This window comes from Sorghum bicolor, chromosome 7 (genome assembly GCF_000003195.3).
Source record: "Sorghum bicolor cultivar BTx623 chromosome 7, Sorghum_bicolor_NCBIv3, whole genome shotgun sequence".
NCBI classification, from domain to species: domain Eukaryota; kingdom Viridiplantae; phylum Streptophyta; class Magnoliopsida; order Poales; family Poaceae; genus Sorghum; species Sorghum bicolor.
Window position 1 is genome coordinate 929,991 of NC_012876.2, and position 21,454 is coordinate 951,444.

At 42.5% G+C, this 21,454-nt stretch overlaps 1 protein-coding gene and 1 pseudogene across 1 annotated transcript; both read right to left on the reverse strand.

The window, feature by feature from the left end:
- LOC110436980 lies at nt 161–2,360 on the reverse strand (annotated as a pseudogene).
- On the reverse strand, nt 3,469–4,026 carry LOC8064366 (1-aminocyclopropane-1-carboxylate oxidase homolog 11). The gene has a single exon (XM_021464874.1). It carries the CDS (start codon nt 4,024–4,026, stop codon nt 3,469–3,471), a length of 558 nt encoding a protein of 185 aa, XP_021320549.1.

The window sequence follows — 21,454 nt, forward strand, 5'->3', positions numbered from 1 at the left end:
TAAATTTGACTATGTTTTTATATATTTTTTGGAATAAAACGAGTGGTTAAATTTAGAGTAGAAAAAATCAGACGTTTTATAATTTGAAATAATGGTAATACATGAAGCCGCCGGTGACGTCGGCGCGGCACGGGAGGTGCAGCACCGGTTTCTCGTGTACCTACCGCCCCGTCATGGGGTAGTCGCCCTGGTGGCCGGAGACGGGCAGCGGCGGGAGGCGTAGCGGCTTCTCGCGGGTGGCCGGGTTGAGCAGCGAGATGGCGCCGCCGGGCCTTCTTGTTGTCGCACACGCACAGCCAGCCCGTTGCATGACCGCCGGGCTTGGAGGGATCGGAGGACGCAGAGATAAGATAGAGACGGAGACGGATATGCAGAGACGCAGACCAATGCTTGCATAACTCGTATGCAGATCAAATACTTGAAGATAAATTACTCAGAAATACTGCAACATATATTCTGATGATGACTTCAGATTTGATTCACAAGGCAATAAAACTGAACTATCTGAGACAAACCTCTTATTTTCTATATATACTTGAATGACTGAAGAAACCAATGCTTTCACCACCCTACATAATTTTCTCAACGCTTTCAATTGATCCTCGCAGGCGCAGCACCCTTTTGCAACCTATGCGCTACTCATTTTCTAACGGCACTACACATATGCAGGCATTGGTTTATTCTCTGTTCTGAACTCGATTTTTTAGCCGTGCCAAAAGGTCCTGCAGTGTGGGTTGGCCCTGAAGTTAAAATAGCACGGCCAAGTCCTAGACTCCTGGCACTAGTTTCAGTTGCTCCGACGCTGCAATGCAGTTTGTGTGCAGAGCAGACTCTTCAGGGCCAACCATAAGTGATGTCCAGTGTAAGGTGATCGATCAAGTGACTTCGCATTCTTGAGAATATAACATGTTAGCTCAACCAAGCCCTTCGCTGAGCTGAAACCTTTGAACTTCACACTCTTGAGGCAGCCATGGAGATGTTCAGGCATCCACCTCAACTGTGATGAACCTTCAACACCGATTGATGCTTCATATTTTTCCTGGGACACCTGAAGATAAGAAAAAAAAAAGACAGCATAAAATAGAATTAGGGGGGTGTTTGGTTCCCTAGAGTGACCAGATATATTTGCAGGATTCAATGAACAGTGCCTTACATTCAACAACCAATTCTCCAAGTAAGGAGAAACATCAAGGAAAGAAACCAAAGAAAAATAATCATAGGATGGGCAAAAGGTCCATCCAGCAACCAGAGAAATTTCCAGGTGCTTGAGAAATACGAATCTGGTAGGCAGCACTGGTGTATTGACCCTCTGCGTGGTAAATTAAAAGATGTCTCAGATTAATTGTACACAAGGAATGACTACTACAGCATGCATATATCACTAGTCAACAACAACAACTAAAGTTTTAGAAGGATACCTCATAATGTGAGCTAATGGTAAGAGTCTCAAGATTTGGCATACTGGATGGCAGCTCGGTGCGCGCGTGACAGACAAGGTTTGCACGCTGCAAACTCAGTTTCTTCATTTGCAATGTTTCTCCAAGTGAGAGTCTTTTTACACTAACACCTTCAAGGATGAATCGAACGAGGTTTCGAGCTTTGCTCGCTATAACTCGCAATTTCCAGCAATCAGAGACCTCCAGGCAGCAGAGCTGCTACAGCACAGAAGGTATCTTTAGGCAGATTATTTCCTTGCAATCATGGAGTTTCAACTGTTCCAAAGCAGGAGACTTGGAAAGAAAGCACTCCAACTCGTCCCCCGAAATATGGACAGAACATAATACCACTCTTTTTAGGTTTCTCAGGGGGCAAGTCCAGCTGAATATGCCGAATGGAGTTTCTAACCCCGTCAGATAAAAGTGAACATGGGATGTTGTACTTTATCTTGCCTCTATGACATAGCTCAAGGGTGAGTTCTTTAATCCCTGGTGTAACAGCAGTCTGAAGCCAACCGTCAAGATAATGTTCCATCAAAAAAAACCCCGTCAAGATAATGACAGGCATCAACAATGCCATGTAATTCAATCTTGAAATCTTAACGCCAATGCCTGAGTGGTTCCTCAGAATGTGGTCAATTATGCAGCTGAAATTCTCTTGACGTGCATTTGCTTTTGAACCAAGAATATCCCTATTCAAGGTGAGGATGGGATGACATCTCCAGAAACGTAGAAAGGCATGAGACAGGCATATGCAGCACAAGCAGCATCACGCAATGGCAGCATGGAATGTATATGGTGCAAGATGTCCTGCATGCACAAGCATGGATAAAAAGTTAACACTGGGATTCTAAAGCCAAAGGTGTGCTGCATTACACATGTAGATATTGCAGATAGATGAATGTAGATAGGTAAATTGGACATTTGCCTAAAGAAGTTTTTCAATTAAAATGTTACCATTACCTTTTTCAGGGGCAAAAAAAAGGGAAAAAAAGGTTTACTAAAGAATCGACATATATTCCAGTGGCTCCTACTCCTCGCCTGACGACAATTCCCATGAGCACATGCTCACGCCAGAGGCAAACTCGACCTTGGCTGGCGGATCTGAACAGGGAGCGGGGCAAAGCTATGTGGCCCGATTTTGTCTGTGGTCGCGACACTGTAGCACTTTCGTTTCTTTGTGGTTCTAACTATAGACTAACTAGGCTCAAAAGATTCGTCTCGTCAATTTCAACCAAACTGTGTAATTAGTTTTTATTTTCGTCTACATTTAATACTCCATGCATGCATCTAAAGATTCGATGTGACGAGTAATCTTGAAAAAATTTGGATTTTTGGGTAGAAGTATTGCAAAAATTTTCAGATTCTCCGTCACATCGAATCTTTAGACGCATACATGGAGTATTAAATATAGATAAAAATAAAAATTAATTGCACAGTTTGGTCGAAATTGACGAGACGAATCTTTTAAGCCTAGTTAGTCCATGATTGGACAATATTTATTAAATACAAACGAAACTGCTACAGTGTCAATTTTCCAAAAATTTTTGGAACTAAACAAGGCCTTAGTTCACCCCTAAAACCAAAATTTTTTCAAGATTCTCTGTCACATCGAATCTTGTGGCACATGCATGGAGCACTAAATATAGACGAAAATAAAAACTAATTGCACACTTTACCCGTAAATCGCGAGATGAATCTTTTAAACCTAGTTGCTCCATGATTGGACAATGTTTGTCAAATAAAAACGAAAGTGCTACAGTCCTTGAATCAAAAAGTTTTCGAAACTAAACAAGACCTTTAATAAAGTGTGTGTATAATCTTAATGAAATAAGTGTGCAAGTAGTACTAGATAATTGTAAACTTGTGTAGTAGGAAAGAAAATAGAAGTTACTATTCCATGATTATAGTACCGTACCTTTAGCACGTCGCCAATGTTGACAATAAGTGGACCGGTGACCGGTGTCCATGGCCGTCGAGCCGCACCTGCAGCCGGCCGGCGACACCGTCATGCGCAACCACCGTGAAGAAATCACCGTCGGTGTGGACACGGCGGGTAGTAGTGGCACTGCATCAGGGTGGCTTCAACGTGCACTGCACTGCCCTGTCCAGCTGCCACGCCGAGCGCTTCCGACAGCAGGCCGGCGATCATCTTCTTCCCGAGCACCGTCAGCGACCGGTGGTACTCCAGTAGCGCGTCAAGGCACGCCGCAGGGAGGTGGTCGAGGTAGGATTCGCCGTGGCCCAAGCGGAGAACGATCTCGCGTCGTCGCGCCATGGCAGGCTGCCCCGCGTTCCGCGCCGGGATGGTGTAGATATGGCAGGCCCGGCGGTCGAGACGGAGTACGTAGTACGCGGAGCGCGACGCCAGTGGCTGCTCGTTGAAGGCCCTGACAGCGGAGAGCGCCGGCCGACTCGACGGTGCCGGCCGGGACGCCGTGGTTGGTGACCTGGAACAACGCGGGAGGGAGAGGTCGACGGTTGGGGCGACCAAGGGCGCCAGGAACGGCGGCGGCACCGCCGGACTCGACGAGGCCGCGGACGCCGGCACGGGACTCGTGGAAGTCCAACAGGACCAGCGCGTCAACATCGTCGACTGCGGCCATGCATCCCTTCTGCCGTGCAGGATTGGATTGATCCCTGGGTGGGCGGGCGCGCGCGGCTGAGTCAACCCCCCTCTCTAATTCTCAAGAAAGTTTTAGATCTCACGCACTACAAGTCTACAACGAATGCCACGTAGCCATTTGAAAATTTTAAAAATGAAACTCAAAGTTTAATAATTGAAAATATATATATATATATATATATATATGTATAGTAGTCATTTAATAATAGATATCAAATAAAAAGGTTATCAACTATAAAAGTTACAGTTTATAGATCATGTCAACTTTACAGTGGGGGGTTAAGACTCGGCAACAAACAGAGGGGGTTAGATAACTCCACTGTGGAAATGATGTACTACTAAAATAACTGACCTCGCTCGCGGCGGTGTTCAATGTTGAGTACTCCGTACTTACTAATTTGCAATCGTCGATCGCCGGGGCAGAGTGCGGCGGAAGTGCACGGGCCAGGACACCGGCCGAATGGCCGTATTGTCCGTGCGGAACGAGACATATATATATCGAAAGGTTCACACACACCCTTAAACCGAGATAGCAACAAACTGAGTTGGCCAAGAAAGCGACCACCTAAGCCAATCTTTCATGTAGGTAATCAGAAGAGTTCAGATATGATCAACTCCATGGATGAATCATGCAACATGGAACAGAATGGCATTGCAGCCAAGATGGACACATATTACGTGAATGATATGGCTTGCGATACCGTGAATGATATACAACAACTCAAAATTCAGACAGATGCGTTGTTTATATTAGTTACACCCAAAATTCAATAAAGACTCAAGATTTCTATCGCATCGAATCTTACGGCACATGTATGGAGCACTAAATGTAGATAAAAAAAACTAACTGCACAATTTGCCTAAAAATTGCAATACGAATCTTGAGTCTAGTTAGTTCATGATTGGACAATAATTACCAAAATACAAACAAAGGTGCTAGAAAACTTTTCACCAACAAAAACTAAACAAGGCCCAAACCTTCGACAATGTTCAACTCCAGACATCAGACTCTAGCTTCTGTCGATTCAAGCATCATGCATGAATAATAAATCCCAAAGAAACGGCGGTTACGGTGCAGATGGTATACAACAAGTTAGCAGACAAGGCCATTCACACTATTGACATCCTGCATGTCATCAAATGTGAACCCTACTGCTTAGTTTTTCATCCATATAGTCCAACACCAACGATGGTTCCCCCCTAATGTACTGCAGAGGTAAAAAATACTCATCCACATACAGAGAGCCACAAACACAGGAAGATGCATGCGTAATACCAGAAATTAAGAAGCAGAGAACTGGCCCCATCAATTCCACCAGATTAAGATTCAATTCCACTGGACTTAAGAACCGAGAATTTCACGGAACTCAGAGACTACCGAAAATTTCATAGTAGGGTCAGTAGGTAGTTCCATAAAAAAGGAACACATCTCATTGGATAGTTCATACGAAAAGCAACCCTGAAAAGGGGCTGGTGCAAAATAAAAAATAAGCACAGATTGCAACAAAGCCATTGGCACTTCGAATTGCCAACAATCATTCATCATGATACAGGGTCACAGATGCAACTATTCCAGATGATTAGGGAAAGGGAAGTCAATTCCACCGGATTTCAGAACCGAGAATTTCACCGAACTAAGCGAGCGAGACTACTGAAACAACTGCGGATTACTTGCCACTACTGGAACTATTACCGACTAATCAACTAGATTGTCAACTACCAAAAGCTCTGGGAACTCCTTGGGAAATCGAGGTACAGACTCCATGAAAATCATGACGATGCTCAACTTACTTTCCCAACTGTGATGAAAGATATCGTGACGAACCGATGAAGTCTCAGGAGCCGCCCGCATCAATTGTGGCCACCGCCGCCCGCAGCAGCGTCCTCGTACTTGATGGTACACTTGGCATCCAGGAGAGCCTTGACCATCAGATGAATGTCGTCGACGCCCTCGCGGAGGCCGCCGTCGGGGGCGTGAGGCGGCAGATCGCGAGCTTGCGCTACAAACGCGGCGAGGCGGTCGACGAGGACCACCGCCTCCCTGCGGAAACCCCCGCCAGCTGCTCTCGCGTGCTCCCTCAGCCTCACCGCCGACGCGTCGACGAGGTTGAGGGTCGCGGCGCTGGTAGGGCGGTCTCGAAGCGCCGGGAGGAGGAGGCTCTGGAGAAGGAGGAGGAGGTTCGCCGCATCAGCCATCCTGCCGATCGGACCGCGGTTGGAGAGATGGAGCAGCCTCGCTCCCGCTCCCGCTCCCGCTCCCGCCACCTGCAGGTCCGCGTCGCGAGCTCCAGGAGCAGGCCCGCATCCCGCGCACGGAGACTCGCCGCAACCACCGATCGGTGGCGCGCGCCTGTCAGCACCACCGAGGACAGCGCGTCCCAGAGGCCGTCGACCTCGACGGGCGGGCCCTGAGCCGCCATTCGGATCGCTCTCGCTCTCGATGGATGTGGGTGTGGGTGTGGTATGGCTACTTCTCTCCAGATGGGGGTTATGCTTTGCTGTTTGCTCGTGACGGCGTCGGAGGAGCCGTCTCCACGTTTTATAACCGCCGCGGCGAGGGGGATGCGTTCGGCGGTTCGGAGGAGGGGGGGAACTGGGGAAGGGGAAGGACCGTACAGAGAGAGAGAGAGAGAGAGAGTGGACGGGCCCGCCACGGTGGGTCCGGCATTCTGCTCGTGTCTTTGCTAGCTGCCTCCAGATAATAATGAGGGAAAATCTTTAACGGCAAGGCACTACATTTTGTGTTTATTACGAGCGTGGCTCAACACGGCAAAGAGAACCCTCAATAGACTCAGCTTGCTAGCTTAGGCTTTGTTTACTTCCCAAAAAATTTTGTAAAATTTTTCAAATTCCCGTCACATCGAATCTAATTTAGACGTATGCATGAAATATTAAATATAGACGAAAATAAAAACTAATTACACAGTTTGGTCGAAATTGACAAGACGAATCTTTTGAGCCTAGTTAATCCATAATTGGACAATATTTGTCAAATACAAACGAAGTTGGTACTATTCATGTTTTGCGAAATATTTTGGATCTAAACAAGGCCTTACATGAATTCAAAGAAAGATAAAACTAAAGTAGCATATGATGTTTGTACAATTTTTAGCTCTTTACGAAGAGCTAACTTATCATTATATCTCCTTATTAAACAGAAGTTCAATGTTCTATGAGCAACTAGGATGAATGGAGATGTTTCTGTCAATATGGATATCCATTTTCGTAGTTAATATAGATACTAAGTGGTTGTACCTGTACTCATTTTCTATGATCTTTGTTCTCTACCTGATTTCACATTCATATTAAAACTAAAAAAATACAAAATATCCAATATTGTTCGTATCCGCAAATAAAAAAAAGTACACTTTAAAGTCATCTAAAACTTATATCTATGACTAAAGAGTAATAATATGCATCATTTGAACTATTTAAAACTTATCTACGTGGCTAATAACATTATATATTTTTACTAATGTTGATGGTATATAAATGGTAGTTTTAATATGTCTGATCATATTAATTTTAAGTAATTCAATTATTCATATATTGGTGAAATTGTTTTATATATTTACAATATTTGTTGATAAATATATTTTATACTTTTTTTAGTTTGGATATGTTGTTTAAATATTTATTAAGTATGTTATTTTATGAGTTGTCAGTATCTATAGGGGTTATATAATGATATGGTCTATTGTGTAATGAGTTTGTTTTACTAAAACTATCGACAAGCATATAGGCATATAGGTATATGGTTATCATATAAAATCTACTCTTCTGTTGCCAAATAAATCAATTCATAGAATCTGTGTTTTCTTAAGTTTGACTAATTTATAGAAAAGAACAGTAATTGTATGACGTAAAATAAGCATATTATGAAAATATAGTCTATGGTATATATATAATAATGATGATACTTGATACTATAAACCTCAAATTTGAGAAATTTATATTCATATCAATAATACTTGAGGCCTTGTTCAGTTTACCCAAAAATTTTCAAGATTCCGATCCCCATCACATCGAATTTTACAACACATGCATGGAGTATTAAATATAGATGAAAATAAAAACTAATTATACAGTTTGCCTGTAATCCGCGAGATAAATCTTTTGAGTATAGTTACTCCATAATTGAACAATGTTTGTCAAATAAAAACAAAAGTGCTACAGCACACGGAACCAAATTTTTTTGCCAAGCCTCATATGATAAATAGTGGAGCTGTCCTTCGTTCCTGTCTCCACAGACCACCCTGAACTCTTACTGTCACGGTACTGCTGCCACGTGGCACTCGGAGGGGACGAGGAGGCTAGTAGGGACGCTTCGGCTTCGGCAGTTGAGCTCGTGGGATGCGTCGCGGACGGACCACGTGCTGGTGCGCGTGCGGTCGTTTCGCGGCGCCGCGCCGCGGCGCTCCTTGCTTGCGGTCTGGCAGCTAGCGCGGGCGGGCGTGTCAAACGTCGTGGTCGTGGCCGTGGACCACGCCACCGACCCCCCTAGCTGAGCTGCTGCGCTCCAAGGAGAAAATTATTTCATGTCAAAAAAAGAGAAAATTATTACTATACGTACCGTATGCGGAGTATATCACACTCGATCGCCATAAATTGTCAGGTTTGGATCAGACAAAAAAATTGACTAGGCCTATAAAATCGATTTCAAATTATAAATTATAAGTCTATATCTAAGAATTTTGAATAACCAAAACATCTTAAGTTTGATATAAAATCAAATATATATATTATAAAAATATAATTAACAAAAAATATAATGATACTTAGTTGATATCATAAATGTTATTATCTTAGAGTAAGAGTAATAAACTAATAATAAAGCCCATCTGTTAGATGTAATGTTCTTTGTAATCTTCTCTCGACATATCATATAGTAATTAGCTCTTCACTATTAATTTATAACTCATTTGTCTCTCATAAAGTTTCTTAGTTTCTGTGCCTAAGCCAGTTGTAAGCTTAGCGTAAGTTTAATAATATAGCTCACTTGCTGGTTGTAAGGTTTTTTAGCCTTCTTCCAGCCCACCCATACAATAGTTAGCTATTCACTATTAATACATGACTTACATATTTCTCTCACAAAGTTTTTTGGTTCATATGCCTAAGCTGGCTATAAGCTTATAGCCTGCTTCTCCTCTCTCCTCCCTTCTCTCCTCCACCTCATCATTTAGTCGACTTACAGTCCACTATAATACTTGCTCTTACAACCCGCTTCTCATCTCTCTCCTTCCCTCTTTTCTCTACCTCAGCATTTAATCGGCTTACAGGTGGTCTATTTAGTCGGTTTACAGGTGGTCTTATCATATAAAAATTTAGTTAAACTTAAGATCTTTTGACTCTCTAAAATACTTGAAATATCTTACAATTTTGGATAGAGAGAGTACTACCTTGTCACGTGTATCTCTAAAGATATTTATATATTATATAAATATATTCTACATTCCATCTAATAATACTTATTATACAACATAAGTATTTGTATACTTGAGATAAAAAGTATTTGTATTTTTATATATTTGGGTTAAATTTGATATTAAGACTCCTGAAAGTAAGAATGTTTTTTTCCTGTGGCGAAGGGGCAGTTTTTGTGATTTCCTAAAATAATGTATATTATTCTAATAGATAGTTACAAATATAGGTGCTCAATACAGAAATTTATAACAATAGCTCCCAGTCAGCACCTAGGAAGAGCGCGGCTGCCTAATTAGGAAATAATAGGGAGCCAATAGCTCCATTGCTAACTACTACTGTATTGTCCTCCAGGGCTCTTAAAGGGTGTTTGAGCGACTAAAGTGTAATAGATACCTAGCACATTTGTAACTATAGTAATTAATGTCTAATTATAGATTAATTAGATTTAAAAATTATTTCATAGATTATTCTCTAGTTATGTTTTTAGTTTCATAAATAGTCTATATTTAATACCTTATATATGTGTTCAAATATTCAATGTGATAGACTAAGGTTTATTGTCTAGAACCAAACAGGGTCTCAAGGCACTCTTAATGCAGAAACTATCATTCTATGAACATTAATTGTACTATCACCTAAAATATTTTGCTGACGTGGCAAGATAGTTATTAAAGAGAGAGCAAAAATGATAGAAACTATATCTAAGTTAAAAACCATGTCTACACAAAAACCAAGACATAAAGGGACGTGATTGGTAGAAAATAGAGAGAGAGTATGTGATTAGATAAAAAATATTTGTATAAAAACTATCTATTGGGACCATAGTTTCTATATGTAGTATCTATAGAAATTATAATAGGTATAGACATTACACGTAGTTTCTAGCATTGGGACTATTCTTAATGTAATTGTCAATTGCTTTATACTGTACATATTTGCGATGATGATATCGTAAATACTACCAAGAGATTCTCATATTTTGTTCCTTGAAATATGGTGTTTGTCAACTCTTAAATTAGTATGAGGAAGAAAAAAAGATATCATTGAAAGGTCCTATTAGATAGAGGTGGGGAAATAGCCTATTTAAAAAAATCTACAAACTCACTAGAGCAAGAGTTTAGAAAATAACAAAGCGAAGCTTTTTGCTCTAGCTCTAATAAGGTGTTTGCAAACCATCTAACCAACAATTCTAATTGCTATAATCACTAGGCACACAAGAACCATGTCTCTACTTACACTGAAGAGCTACCTAAAGTTTCTATACAAGTAAGTAAGCTACTCTAGTCTGCGGGAATGTAAGAGAGAGGGTTTGATCTTTATACCGCCACGCAGAGGGGATGAACCAATCACAATAATATAAAGTCCAATCACCGGGAGAAATCCAATGAACAATTAAAATGGAGACACATAATTTTCTTCTGAGGTTCACGTGCTTGCCGGCACGCTACGTCCGCGTTGTGTTGACCAACACTTGGTGGTTCGGCGGCTAAGAGGTGTAGCATGAACCTCGTCCTCACTAGGACACCGCAAGAACCTACCCACAAGTGAGGTAGCTCAATAACACACGCAAATCCACTTAAAGTTGCCTTTGGCTCTCCGTCGGCGTAGGCACAAAATCTCTCACAATTACTGGGAGATGGCTACAAACAATCACTAACTCATGCCAATGCTCCTCTGCTGCTCTAAGCCGTCTAGGTGGCGACAACCACCAAAAGTAACAAGAAAACCGCAGCCAAATCGATCCCCAAGTGCCACTAAATGCAATCACTCAAACAAATCCACTTGGAATCACTTTCAATCTCACAAAGATGTTTAATTTATGAAAGAGATGAGTGTGAGTTGTTTGCTTAGGCTCATAAGGATTTCAGGTATGCTAGAATGCCAAGAGAGTGAGCCCCAAGCCGGCCAACACGTATTTATAAGCTACTCAACCAAATAGAGCCGTTGACTCTTTCACTGGGCATAATACGGTCACCAGACGCACAATAGGTGACCACCGAACGCTCAACACCCGCGTCCGGTGCTCTAGATGCAGCCACGTGTTAGCTATTTGAACCACACACGTCGATCTCTAACGGTCATATTCAAACTACCAGATGCGGTCAAGTGAGCACCGAACGCATCCGGTACACACCGGATCCGTACCCAGAGAGGTTGTTTTTCGCGCAGGATCACCGGACGTGAACCACCGGATGTGTCCCCTCAGCACCAGACTCTTACTCAGAGAACACTGCACACGAGCAGGAGCACCAGACACAGAAACAACATCCGGCCCACGTCCGATACTGAGCGTCCGGTGCTCAGCTTTCACCTGTCAGACACTGACAACACATCGAACGTGCAGGCTCAGCGTCCGGTGCGTGCGGTCAGAGCGTCCGGTGAGTGTTTTCAGTGAGAAACACTCCGGCGACTTCTCCAAACTTTCCATCGGCGCAATAGAAAATATGCATTTCATTTTCTCAAAAGCGCTGAATCCCACGAACCAAAACCCCTCTCTACCCTACAAACTCCACCTCCTTTTTAAAATGTACCAACACCACCATGTGTGTACCAACATATGCAAGTGTGTTACCATTTTCATAAACATTTTCTTCGAAGGAGTTAAGTTAACTCACTACTAGGTTCTAAATACATGCACATGAACAATAAACCTAGTGGCATTTGATAATCGCTTAGCCAAAGAATTTCCCTCTTCCTAAATGTGATCGCACCCTCTATGGTGTCTTGATCACAAAAAAACCCTAAGCAATACCTTTGCATTGATCTCCATAGGGTTTGTTTTTCTCTTTTTTCTTTTCCAAGTTGAGCACTTGATCATCTTGTGGTTATCACCATTATCGCCAGGATCATCACCTGCTCCATCACTTGGCATGTACCAACCACATTAAAATCTACACACTTAGTATAGCGGTTAGTACTAGGGTTTCATCAATTATCCAAAACTAAACTAGGGCTTTAAGTCATCTCTAAGAGTTTCCTATATTTCTATTCTTTTTTTCTCGTCACTTTTTTCTATGATCCGATCTTATATTTTGTATGAGAAACCTTGAGTTTGTTTGTGTACGCGTTTAAGACCTTCCATTAGATATTTTTCTATTGCGTTTTTTCTTATATGGAACTCCATCTTTTTCATGTTTACTGGACGGGTCGGGAAACTCATATGCGCTTCTAGGCCACACACATATGTGTGCGCTCGAGATAAATTTTTGAGAGGTTGGGAGGATGGTGAGGGAAGATGCTAAATCATTGGAGAAAGTTTTTTTTATTTTGCCAAAAATTAAAGATGAGAATGTCGGATGACAAACTGCTAGAGATGTTCTAAGGTCGTATTTAGTCCTTCCTGATTTTTTTAACCCACATTACATAGAATTTTTGGACATATAAATGAAGTATTAAATATATACTATTTTAAAAATTTTAAAAACAGTTAGAAAATAATTTATACGATGAATCTTTTGAACCTAATTAGTAATTATTAAATAATAAAAATAAATAAAATAAATAAAAATGTTACCGCCGTTAAATTTTAACGCCCCACCAAACACCCCCGCCGTAATCTCAAATCTCAACCGCCGCCGACGCCGCCCCGTCCACCGCCCGACTCTCGCCGCCGCCGATGCCCTCGCCGCGTCCGGTGTCTTTCCAACCCGCCCCCGCTTTTCCTCCTCCTCGAGTTCGTCGGCCTCGGCCGGCGCCAGGCGAGGCCAAGGGCGACGCCCACGGTTGCGTCCTCGCCGGAGCTGGGCTGGGCTGGGTTGCCGTGCGCGGCACTGCCACCGCGAGTCCGCGACGCCTCTCCTCCTCCTCCCCCGGCTGCGCTGCCTCGGTTCGTCGGCGTCCCCCGCCGTCTGCGGTACGTGTTCCGGTTTGGCAGCGAGCCGGAGTGCGGGCCCGTCGTACCAGGCCCGGCGAAGGGGAGCGGTAGCCGGTCTTCACCTGCTGGTTCAGCACCGGCCGGAGGGCAAACAAGAGCAGGTTGGTATAGTTTGGCGTGCAGTTTACGTGACACATATTTCTGTGTGCCACTTGCAACATTTCATCAATTTGCTTGCTCATTCAGTTACTTGTCTTCACGCTGTCAGTATTTTGTTTGATCCTTCACCGTTTGAATCTGATTTCATAGCTACTAAGTGCTTGTGTAGTTTATAGTTGCAGACACACACTGGACATGGACCAATAATGCTAGGTAGACATTAGCGGAAGGGTGGAGCATTAACTGTTGGTCCAAACGAACAGATGGATACAATTACGTGGCTTAATAGACTGATATACAAATCCAGTGGTCAATTTAAAACTCAAGGGTAACCAGATAACTCTAAATTAGCAAACCTGCACAAACAAAATAAGTTTACAATTATGGAGTTTGGTCATCAGATAGTGGGTGGAGGTTTATAAATAAGCCAGTGACAGTTAACATGAGCTAATCAAACGAGTCGTATCATCTCATCTACCTGTATAACTAGAAGTGCGCCATTCTTTTGTTATGCACGCGCGCATTTGTGTTGTGCTGATTTGCGAGGTTTTTGGATTGGCTTGGTTTACGCGGCAAGGTAACAGACTCTGCGGTCGTGTCGTGATTTGGTGAGCAGCAATTGCTGCTGGCCTGCTGCTGCGTCGCAGTCTGGTGAAGGGGCACCGCGGCTGCAGAGGCCAGCTGGGCCATTGGCGCTCGAGGCGGGGAAGCGAGACGGGGTCTGGAGATGGCGGTGGTTCCACGCGCAGGAGCGCCCATGCAAAGTTTGTGGGTCTAACCCTAACCATTGACCCTAGCCTCACTGCTGGCTTGGCACCCACCCTACGATTTGCTTCTGGGCAAGTCCTTGTTCCTCTTATCAGGCACATGTTCTTTTTTCTCTTAAAATGTCTCTTTGGTCAATTGCTGCAAACATCATACCACTTATATCATAGTTAGCTTTGGGAGAGTTCATATGGGTGGGGATGCTGCCAGTGTCAACCTTGGGTTATTGCATGGAACTAGAGATGGCTGCTGCACTGTTAGTTGTACACAATTTGTTGCTGCAGCAGCTATCATGTTTTAACACAGTTCACTATTATCCTCAGGACAGGAGTACATCTAATGTGATTTCTACTTTGCTATTCTTTACCCATTTTTTGCGAGTCTGCAACTTTGTAATGACAGTCCCTGATCCTATAATTTTTCCAAATAATTGAGTGCTATCTGAATGTGCGGTATTGGTAATATTAGTAACTTATAATAAAAGAGGGCTCAGTGTTCTGGGTCATGGTTGGGTAACCAGATTGTTAATTTTGTTTAAGCAAACTAGGACTGATAAAGTGTGCACGCATATATGATTATAGGAAAGTTCCTGCCAGAATTTGTATTGCAACAATGTAGGTAGGCGCGCAAGAGAGTTTCCACCTTTGAATTTTCATGCTATGGTTTTATGACAAGAAAATGTCCCTATCCATAGTCAAATTTAATGCAATAACAAAAAATCCGTTTGGCTGCAACCTTTGCTCAAGGTCAGATGATTAGAGGAATTCAGTACTGAGTGGGTTTGACCCTTTTTGATGATTTTATTAGATGTGGGGTCGTCTTGCTTTTATTTATTAAGCCCAAACTTATTTAATACTTCTTTGTGGATTCTTTGTATACAATTAAATTTTATGGAATCTTTTGGAGTTCTTGAGATTTATTTATGGAGTAAACTTGTCAGATGGATTATACAATAATTCAGATAGATGAAGTTAACTGCCATTCAGTTAGGACATATGGAATCTATTCTGTCTGTCAATGTTCCAAAGGAGAATCTTGCCTCTGATTTAGTTAGGTCACCATGCATTTCAGGAAGGTACTGTCGGCCGTTGGTTAGATTTGGTTTTTCCATCAGAAATCCATCAGTTCATGTGTTATTTGCCTCTGATGATCCGATCCAATATTCCAGAATCTATCAATTTGTGAGACGAAGTGTTCCAGAGATGAACTAAGTCACTAACCTATTAATTTTAGGCAATCTGTGGGACAAGTGGGCAAGAGGTGCGTGTTTAGGTCCTTCACCTTTGGGCGATGATGCCTGTCACTAAAGACCGGCTCTTACATAGTGAAAAGACCGGCTCTTACATAGTGATTGCTATTCTGCATGTGGTCTTGTTTCCTGAATTCTTACAATATACTGATTGCTTGACTTGCATAATGTACCTGTGAAATAGAATTTCATCAATCTATTTGCCTTTTGCCTCAATGAGTCTGAATATTTTCCAGTTTTACGTGTATGCTACTTATGATGAGAACACGCATAGCTCACTGGCTTCTCTTGCTGAATGCAAAGGAGTACTGGCATCACATCCTCACTTTCAAAAACTTACAGTGAAACTGGTGATATGTTGGGCTTGAGTTTATCTGTTAGAAGGGAGATGACTATCTCTTCTCTATCTCGTCTGCAGGTGGACCGTGAAAGCCCCTTACATTCCGGCAAAAATCAAACATCGTAACATCCGTGATCAGCTGTTCAGCACGGCCCAAAAAATAAATAAATCCCATAACACTTTAAGAACTGTGATCAATCCCACGATCACCCAGCGCAGCCAGTTACGTGATCACGCCGTGACGCACACGACGCCAGCCACGGTACTTGAGTGGGATTTAATACAATACAAGAGCTAGGTGGTGAGTGACGTATTGACATTTATGTGCTGACTGCTAACTTTACTAGAGGATGGATTCTCCTATGAGAAAACACAAACTCCTGGGACCGGATGACTTCTTTTCTTTCTTCTGAAGTCAGTGTGCTTCTTTACCAGGCATACATGATAATTCCTCTATGGCGTGTGCTCCTTTCCTATGTAATGACTTTCCTCCTTTTTTAGTTCTCTCCGCCGGACAACAGGAGGCGGATGAGTGCGAAGAAGCAACCTCCAGCCGCCACGGCCTATGGAAAGGTGATCTCCTGTTGCCCACTGTCAGCGCTGACGCCAGCGACCCTGCAGCCTGCGTGACTGCACCACTGCCGTTGTCGACGCTACCTGCTCCAGGACTCCAGGCTACTGTCACCGTCGACGCCTATGAGCCCAACCCCCACCCGTGCAGCTTCCTTAGGTGACACCGATGAGCCCGATCCCTGCCCACGCAGCTTCCTTAGGTGAGTCCCGGACACGAAGAAGGTTGCCTCCTTGACCCCACGGCCCGTGAGCCGGGCCATCAAAGCCACTGCCACCGACGCCCTGCCACAAACGTTCTCCTTCTGTCCTTAAACCACATCTTCCATTACATCACAGGTGCTGAACGGAACGATCCATTTGTCGTGAACCTGCAGCTGCTACCGCCCCCTTGTGGTTGTGGTAAATTTTGAGTTGCTTGGTCACTCTAACTTGACTACAACTTACAGCAAAAAGCATGATGGCTATAAGCTTCAGGGGAACTTATGAGTCCTTTCTCTTTTCTTTGTCCTTCAAGAACTTATGTGCTTTGAACTGTCTGAATGCATACTAAGTGAGAGCACATGCAAATATCAAAGAGTTTCAGAAGAAACTGAAGTCCTTATTGAGGTTGCATGAAATTTGATTTTCTGTTTGCAAGAAGTTGGATTCTTTGGAGCTTTGCAAGTGAGTTTGCAGAATTGGCCAACCAGCGTTGAAATTTTGACAATCTTACTTCAGTCAATTCTTTTAAAAAAAACGCAGGAGAGCTGCATTTCATTGTATTAGAGAGAAAAAAAGGAGGGTCCCCATACAAATCCTTCCTCTCATACGGGGGGCAGATATGAGAGTCAGGGAACCAAACTAAAAAAAAGCCTTAAAGAAAACAGAAAACGCCAAGACTTGACCTAGGCGACCCTTCCAAGGTCTAGACCTTGCAGTTTTTTAGTGCCTGCTAAGCACCAAAGACAGTGTTCATCCTTAAGCGAACTCAAGACTGAGTTAACTGAAGGAGAGGCACCCTCAAGAACACAAGCATTCCTATGTTTCCAGATCATCCAAGACCCTAAAATGATAAGGGAACTAACCTCCTTTCTGTCCTCTTTTTTCAATCTTTTAATAGTCCTGCGCCACCATTCAGCAAAGCTAGATTCATTCTGACGTGGAACTGACCCAGAAAGGTTCAGTGGAACAAACAGGTTGAACCAAACTTGCCTTGCTACAAAACATGGAGTTCGAAGGTGTTGTATGGTCTCTTCTTCTTGATCGCAAAGGGGACACTTATCTGGATGGGGCAGACCCCTTTTAGCCAATCTATCTGCTGTCCAACACCTATTATGAATTGCCAACAACAGAAAAGTTTTGCACTTGTTTGGGGCCCAAGATTTCCACAGCCGTCTCCAAGGTTCAAAAGTTACAGAACCAAAAAAATATGCTCTGTAGGCTGATTTGGAGGAATAACTGCCACTTGCATCTAGCTTCCATATATGACGATCCTCTTGGTCACTCAAATCAAACTCCCTGATACAATCCGAGTTGAAGAAATTCACAAATTCCAACCCCAGAGAGTCCCCCCTTAATATCAGAAACCCACCTATTATCTTCAAGGGCCTCAGCCACTGTTCGCTTGTTACGAATTCGGGGAGGCACACAATCAACAACCAAAGGTGCAAGGCCCTCAATGGTGCAACCATGAAGCCATCTATCCGACCAAAAAAGAGTATTTCTCCCATTTCCAATTTCTGTGTTAACAGCAATAGCAAACAAGGCAAGAGAATTAGGGTGAGAGGAGAGTTTGAGGTCTGTCCATGGGTGATCAGCTCGAGTTTTCTTGTGCCAGTGCCATCTTGCCTGCAAAGCCCAAGCCATGACCTCTAGATTGGGAATACCCAGACCCCCAAGGTCCAAGGGCCTCATGACCTTCTCCCAGGCGACTAAACATCCCCCGTTTGCTTGCTCTTTCCCTTTCCAAAGAAATCCTCTCCTGATTTTGTCAATTGCCTTAATTTTTTTTAGAGAACATGCGCTGCATGTATTTCATTATAGAGGAAACAGTTTACAACAAAGCCTAACCCAGTAATCCGAAGATTACCGCAGGAGAACCTCACAAACGCACACCGGAACTAAAATAGAAGAGACATTAAATAAACTACAGAGGGAGGGCTTGGTGGCACTGCTCAGATCACTGGCCGTAGGCCACGATCGCCCTCAGACTCCTGAAACCAGCCGCCATCCAGAGCGACGCTTCATCCAAGATATCCTGAAGAACAACGGCCGGTTGTCTTGAAGATCTGTCGAAGGTCCTCGCGTTACGCTCTTTCCACAGGTTCCAGCCAACAATGAAGGTTCTGAGGCATGCGGCCCAAACCTCACGGCTGAAGATACATCCCAAGATGATGTGGTCCAAAGTTTCAGGCAATTGGTCACACATGATGCACGAGTTGTCATCCTGAAGGCCATGACGCCACCACCTATCTGATGTCCAGCACTTCCGGTGCAAAGCAAGCCAAAAGAACATATTAACCTCACTTTCTTTGATGTCCCTCACTTATGTTTTGGCATGTTCTCCAGCAAGTGGCAGTAGGAATGTATAACTGTTATACTATAAGTCCGTAACAGCCAGTACCTTGCACATGTGTTTAAAACTACAAAGTGTGACAACCAATGATTGATGCTGTCATTATTACCCATTCTCCAGCAAGTGGTGGTATGTATCCTTTTTTTGAACTTTTGATCCAGGCTTTTACTGTTTAACTCCAAGCACTGGTGTTTATACCAGCTGGGACAATAATCCCTGTTCCTTTCTATAGTCTTTTCAAAAAGGGTAAAGGAAAATTACATCTCTCGTGCAGCTTGATTGTCTTCATCATTGGGCGAATAATGTCCAGTCATCAATCCCAAGTTATGCGGTGGAGCGTGATTATGAGGTTGAGAGAATTTGTGGAGCTATGATATAGATTTTGTTGTTTTGCCTCTGTTACTGTATGAATACCACAAATTTTATGAAATAGAAAAGTGTCTTAGCCTGTTGACTGATCGTAATTCCAATTAGTTAATAGGTTCCTGAAGGCACGAACCCTTTTAGCATATTGCAGGCGTAAACTGTGCCAAAAAAAACAATGCTTCCAGATATTCTTTTGCAACTTAGTGTTTCTTGGTATAGAAGTTGTCAAGTGTGCCTTTAGTCAAAGCTAGAAGAGAACTTCAGTTGGTGATAATATGCAAAAGTTCAAGGTATTGAACCCACTTACTACTTCATATCCACACCTTCCAAAGGGCATTGGTTTTCATGCATTCTGAAATACTGTAAATTTTGAGGATCATGAAGAAGCCGGATAAAACTATTCTAAATCACATGCAGATTCAGTGCCATACCTTTCTAGCTGCTAGGAACATGTACTGTTAATGCAACATTGTTCTGAATGTTTTCTCCTCAGCTTTGTGTCCTTTGACCTTTCTATTGTCTTTTACCGTACGAATTAAAAAAAAACTGATTTCTGCTCTGATATTTGTGTTGCATGTCAGTACGCTATCATCTTATATGTGTGGTTCCTGCAGCTATGCACATGTTTGTCATAGTTCATATTTAACTAGCATATACAGAGATTTGCTTGCATCTGCCTTGTATTTCAACTTTAGCTTATTGAACATGACAGTTATCGAACATACTGAAACTTGTTAAAAAAAATTCTCATGTTCTGTGAATTGCAGATTCTGGCTATTCCTACATGGCGGAGCAAGTCTCCTTATCATACTAAACTGGCATGCTAACAAGCATCAAATGATGGGACTGTATATTGGATTCCCAGACCGAATCACTTGAGGACCCATATCAGTGACTCCCCATTTGTATACGGTATACCCCTCACTCCGATATGTAAACTATTTTTTTTATTCTTTCTTGTCGTCCTGATGCCAGTGTACAGCAGGAATCTCAACTAGGAATTTTGCACAGGGAAAAAAAAACTTGAGTTAGCCATTTAGCAATCAGTGCCAATTTATCAGTTCCTCTACCGTTAAATATCTCACCCATGGTTGAGCTGGTGCTGCAAGTCCATTCAGCATCGATGAAATAATTTTATATAGACAAAATGAGCCCAGCTGCTTGGATTTGTTTTGCAAATTGGACTGAGTCCTATGAAATTCTTATACGATTCATGTTATTACTTTATAACTTTCTATACAGTTTGCGGACGAAGTACTAGCTTCCCATTGTAAATCATTCATTACTCTTTCTTTTGATCCACTGAGTTATGGGTACAGAATCATCACAATTTCGGTGAATTCTTGAATCATACAATGAAGTTTTTAAGGAAAAAAATGGATTGTGTATTAGGCTGACAGATTTTCTGACTCCGAGGGAAGAAATGAGAATTGCATTTTATTGGACAGAGGAAGTACCAAACATCTCGTGCACTTTTATTTGTTGCTCCTGCTGTCCCTCCAAAAAATAATATGGCTGAGAAGATGATAAAAGGACCTGGTAATGCCGTGCGGGGTCCACCGATAACAGTTGCTAATCTAAACAAGTTCACATAGCTACTTGTTTCCTTTGTTTCGACAACTTTCTAAGCATATTGTTTAGTTCTAAGTTTTGGTTGATTACATCAGCTAAATGACTTTGACTATTATTATTTGGTAATTCTATTCTACAAAACAAAATTAAATGATTCGATCAATGCTATAAGAGTAAAACAAAGCTGAGTATAACATACTTTTTAGAAAAAAAAGGTACTCCCGCCATTCCAAGTTATAAAGCTACTAATTTTATATGCGACACTTTCTGATTTCATATTTAACTTTGCATGGAATGGCTAGCGGATAGAAATGACTTTATGATCCAGCTATTGGCTTACAATTGTAATTCTAGGTGAAAGCACAAGACCATCTTAAGCATATCATAGAAGAAGTTGTAGAATAGATAGTTGTAATGAACTAGATTCTTATGGTATGAACTAGGTTGTTTCAATTCCACATCAAAGCTTGAGTTATATTTAATTGTCCATCCTTTATGAAGACTCATGAAATATTTATGTCCCAAACATCATGCTCGAAATATTGTTTTTGGTTAATAGTATAACCCACGTTCATA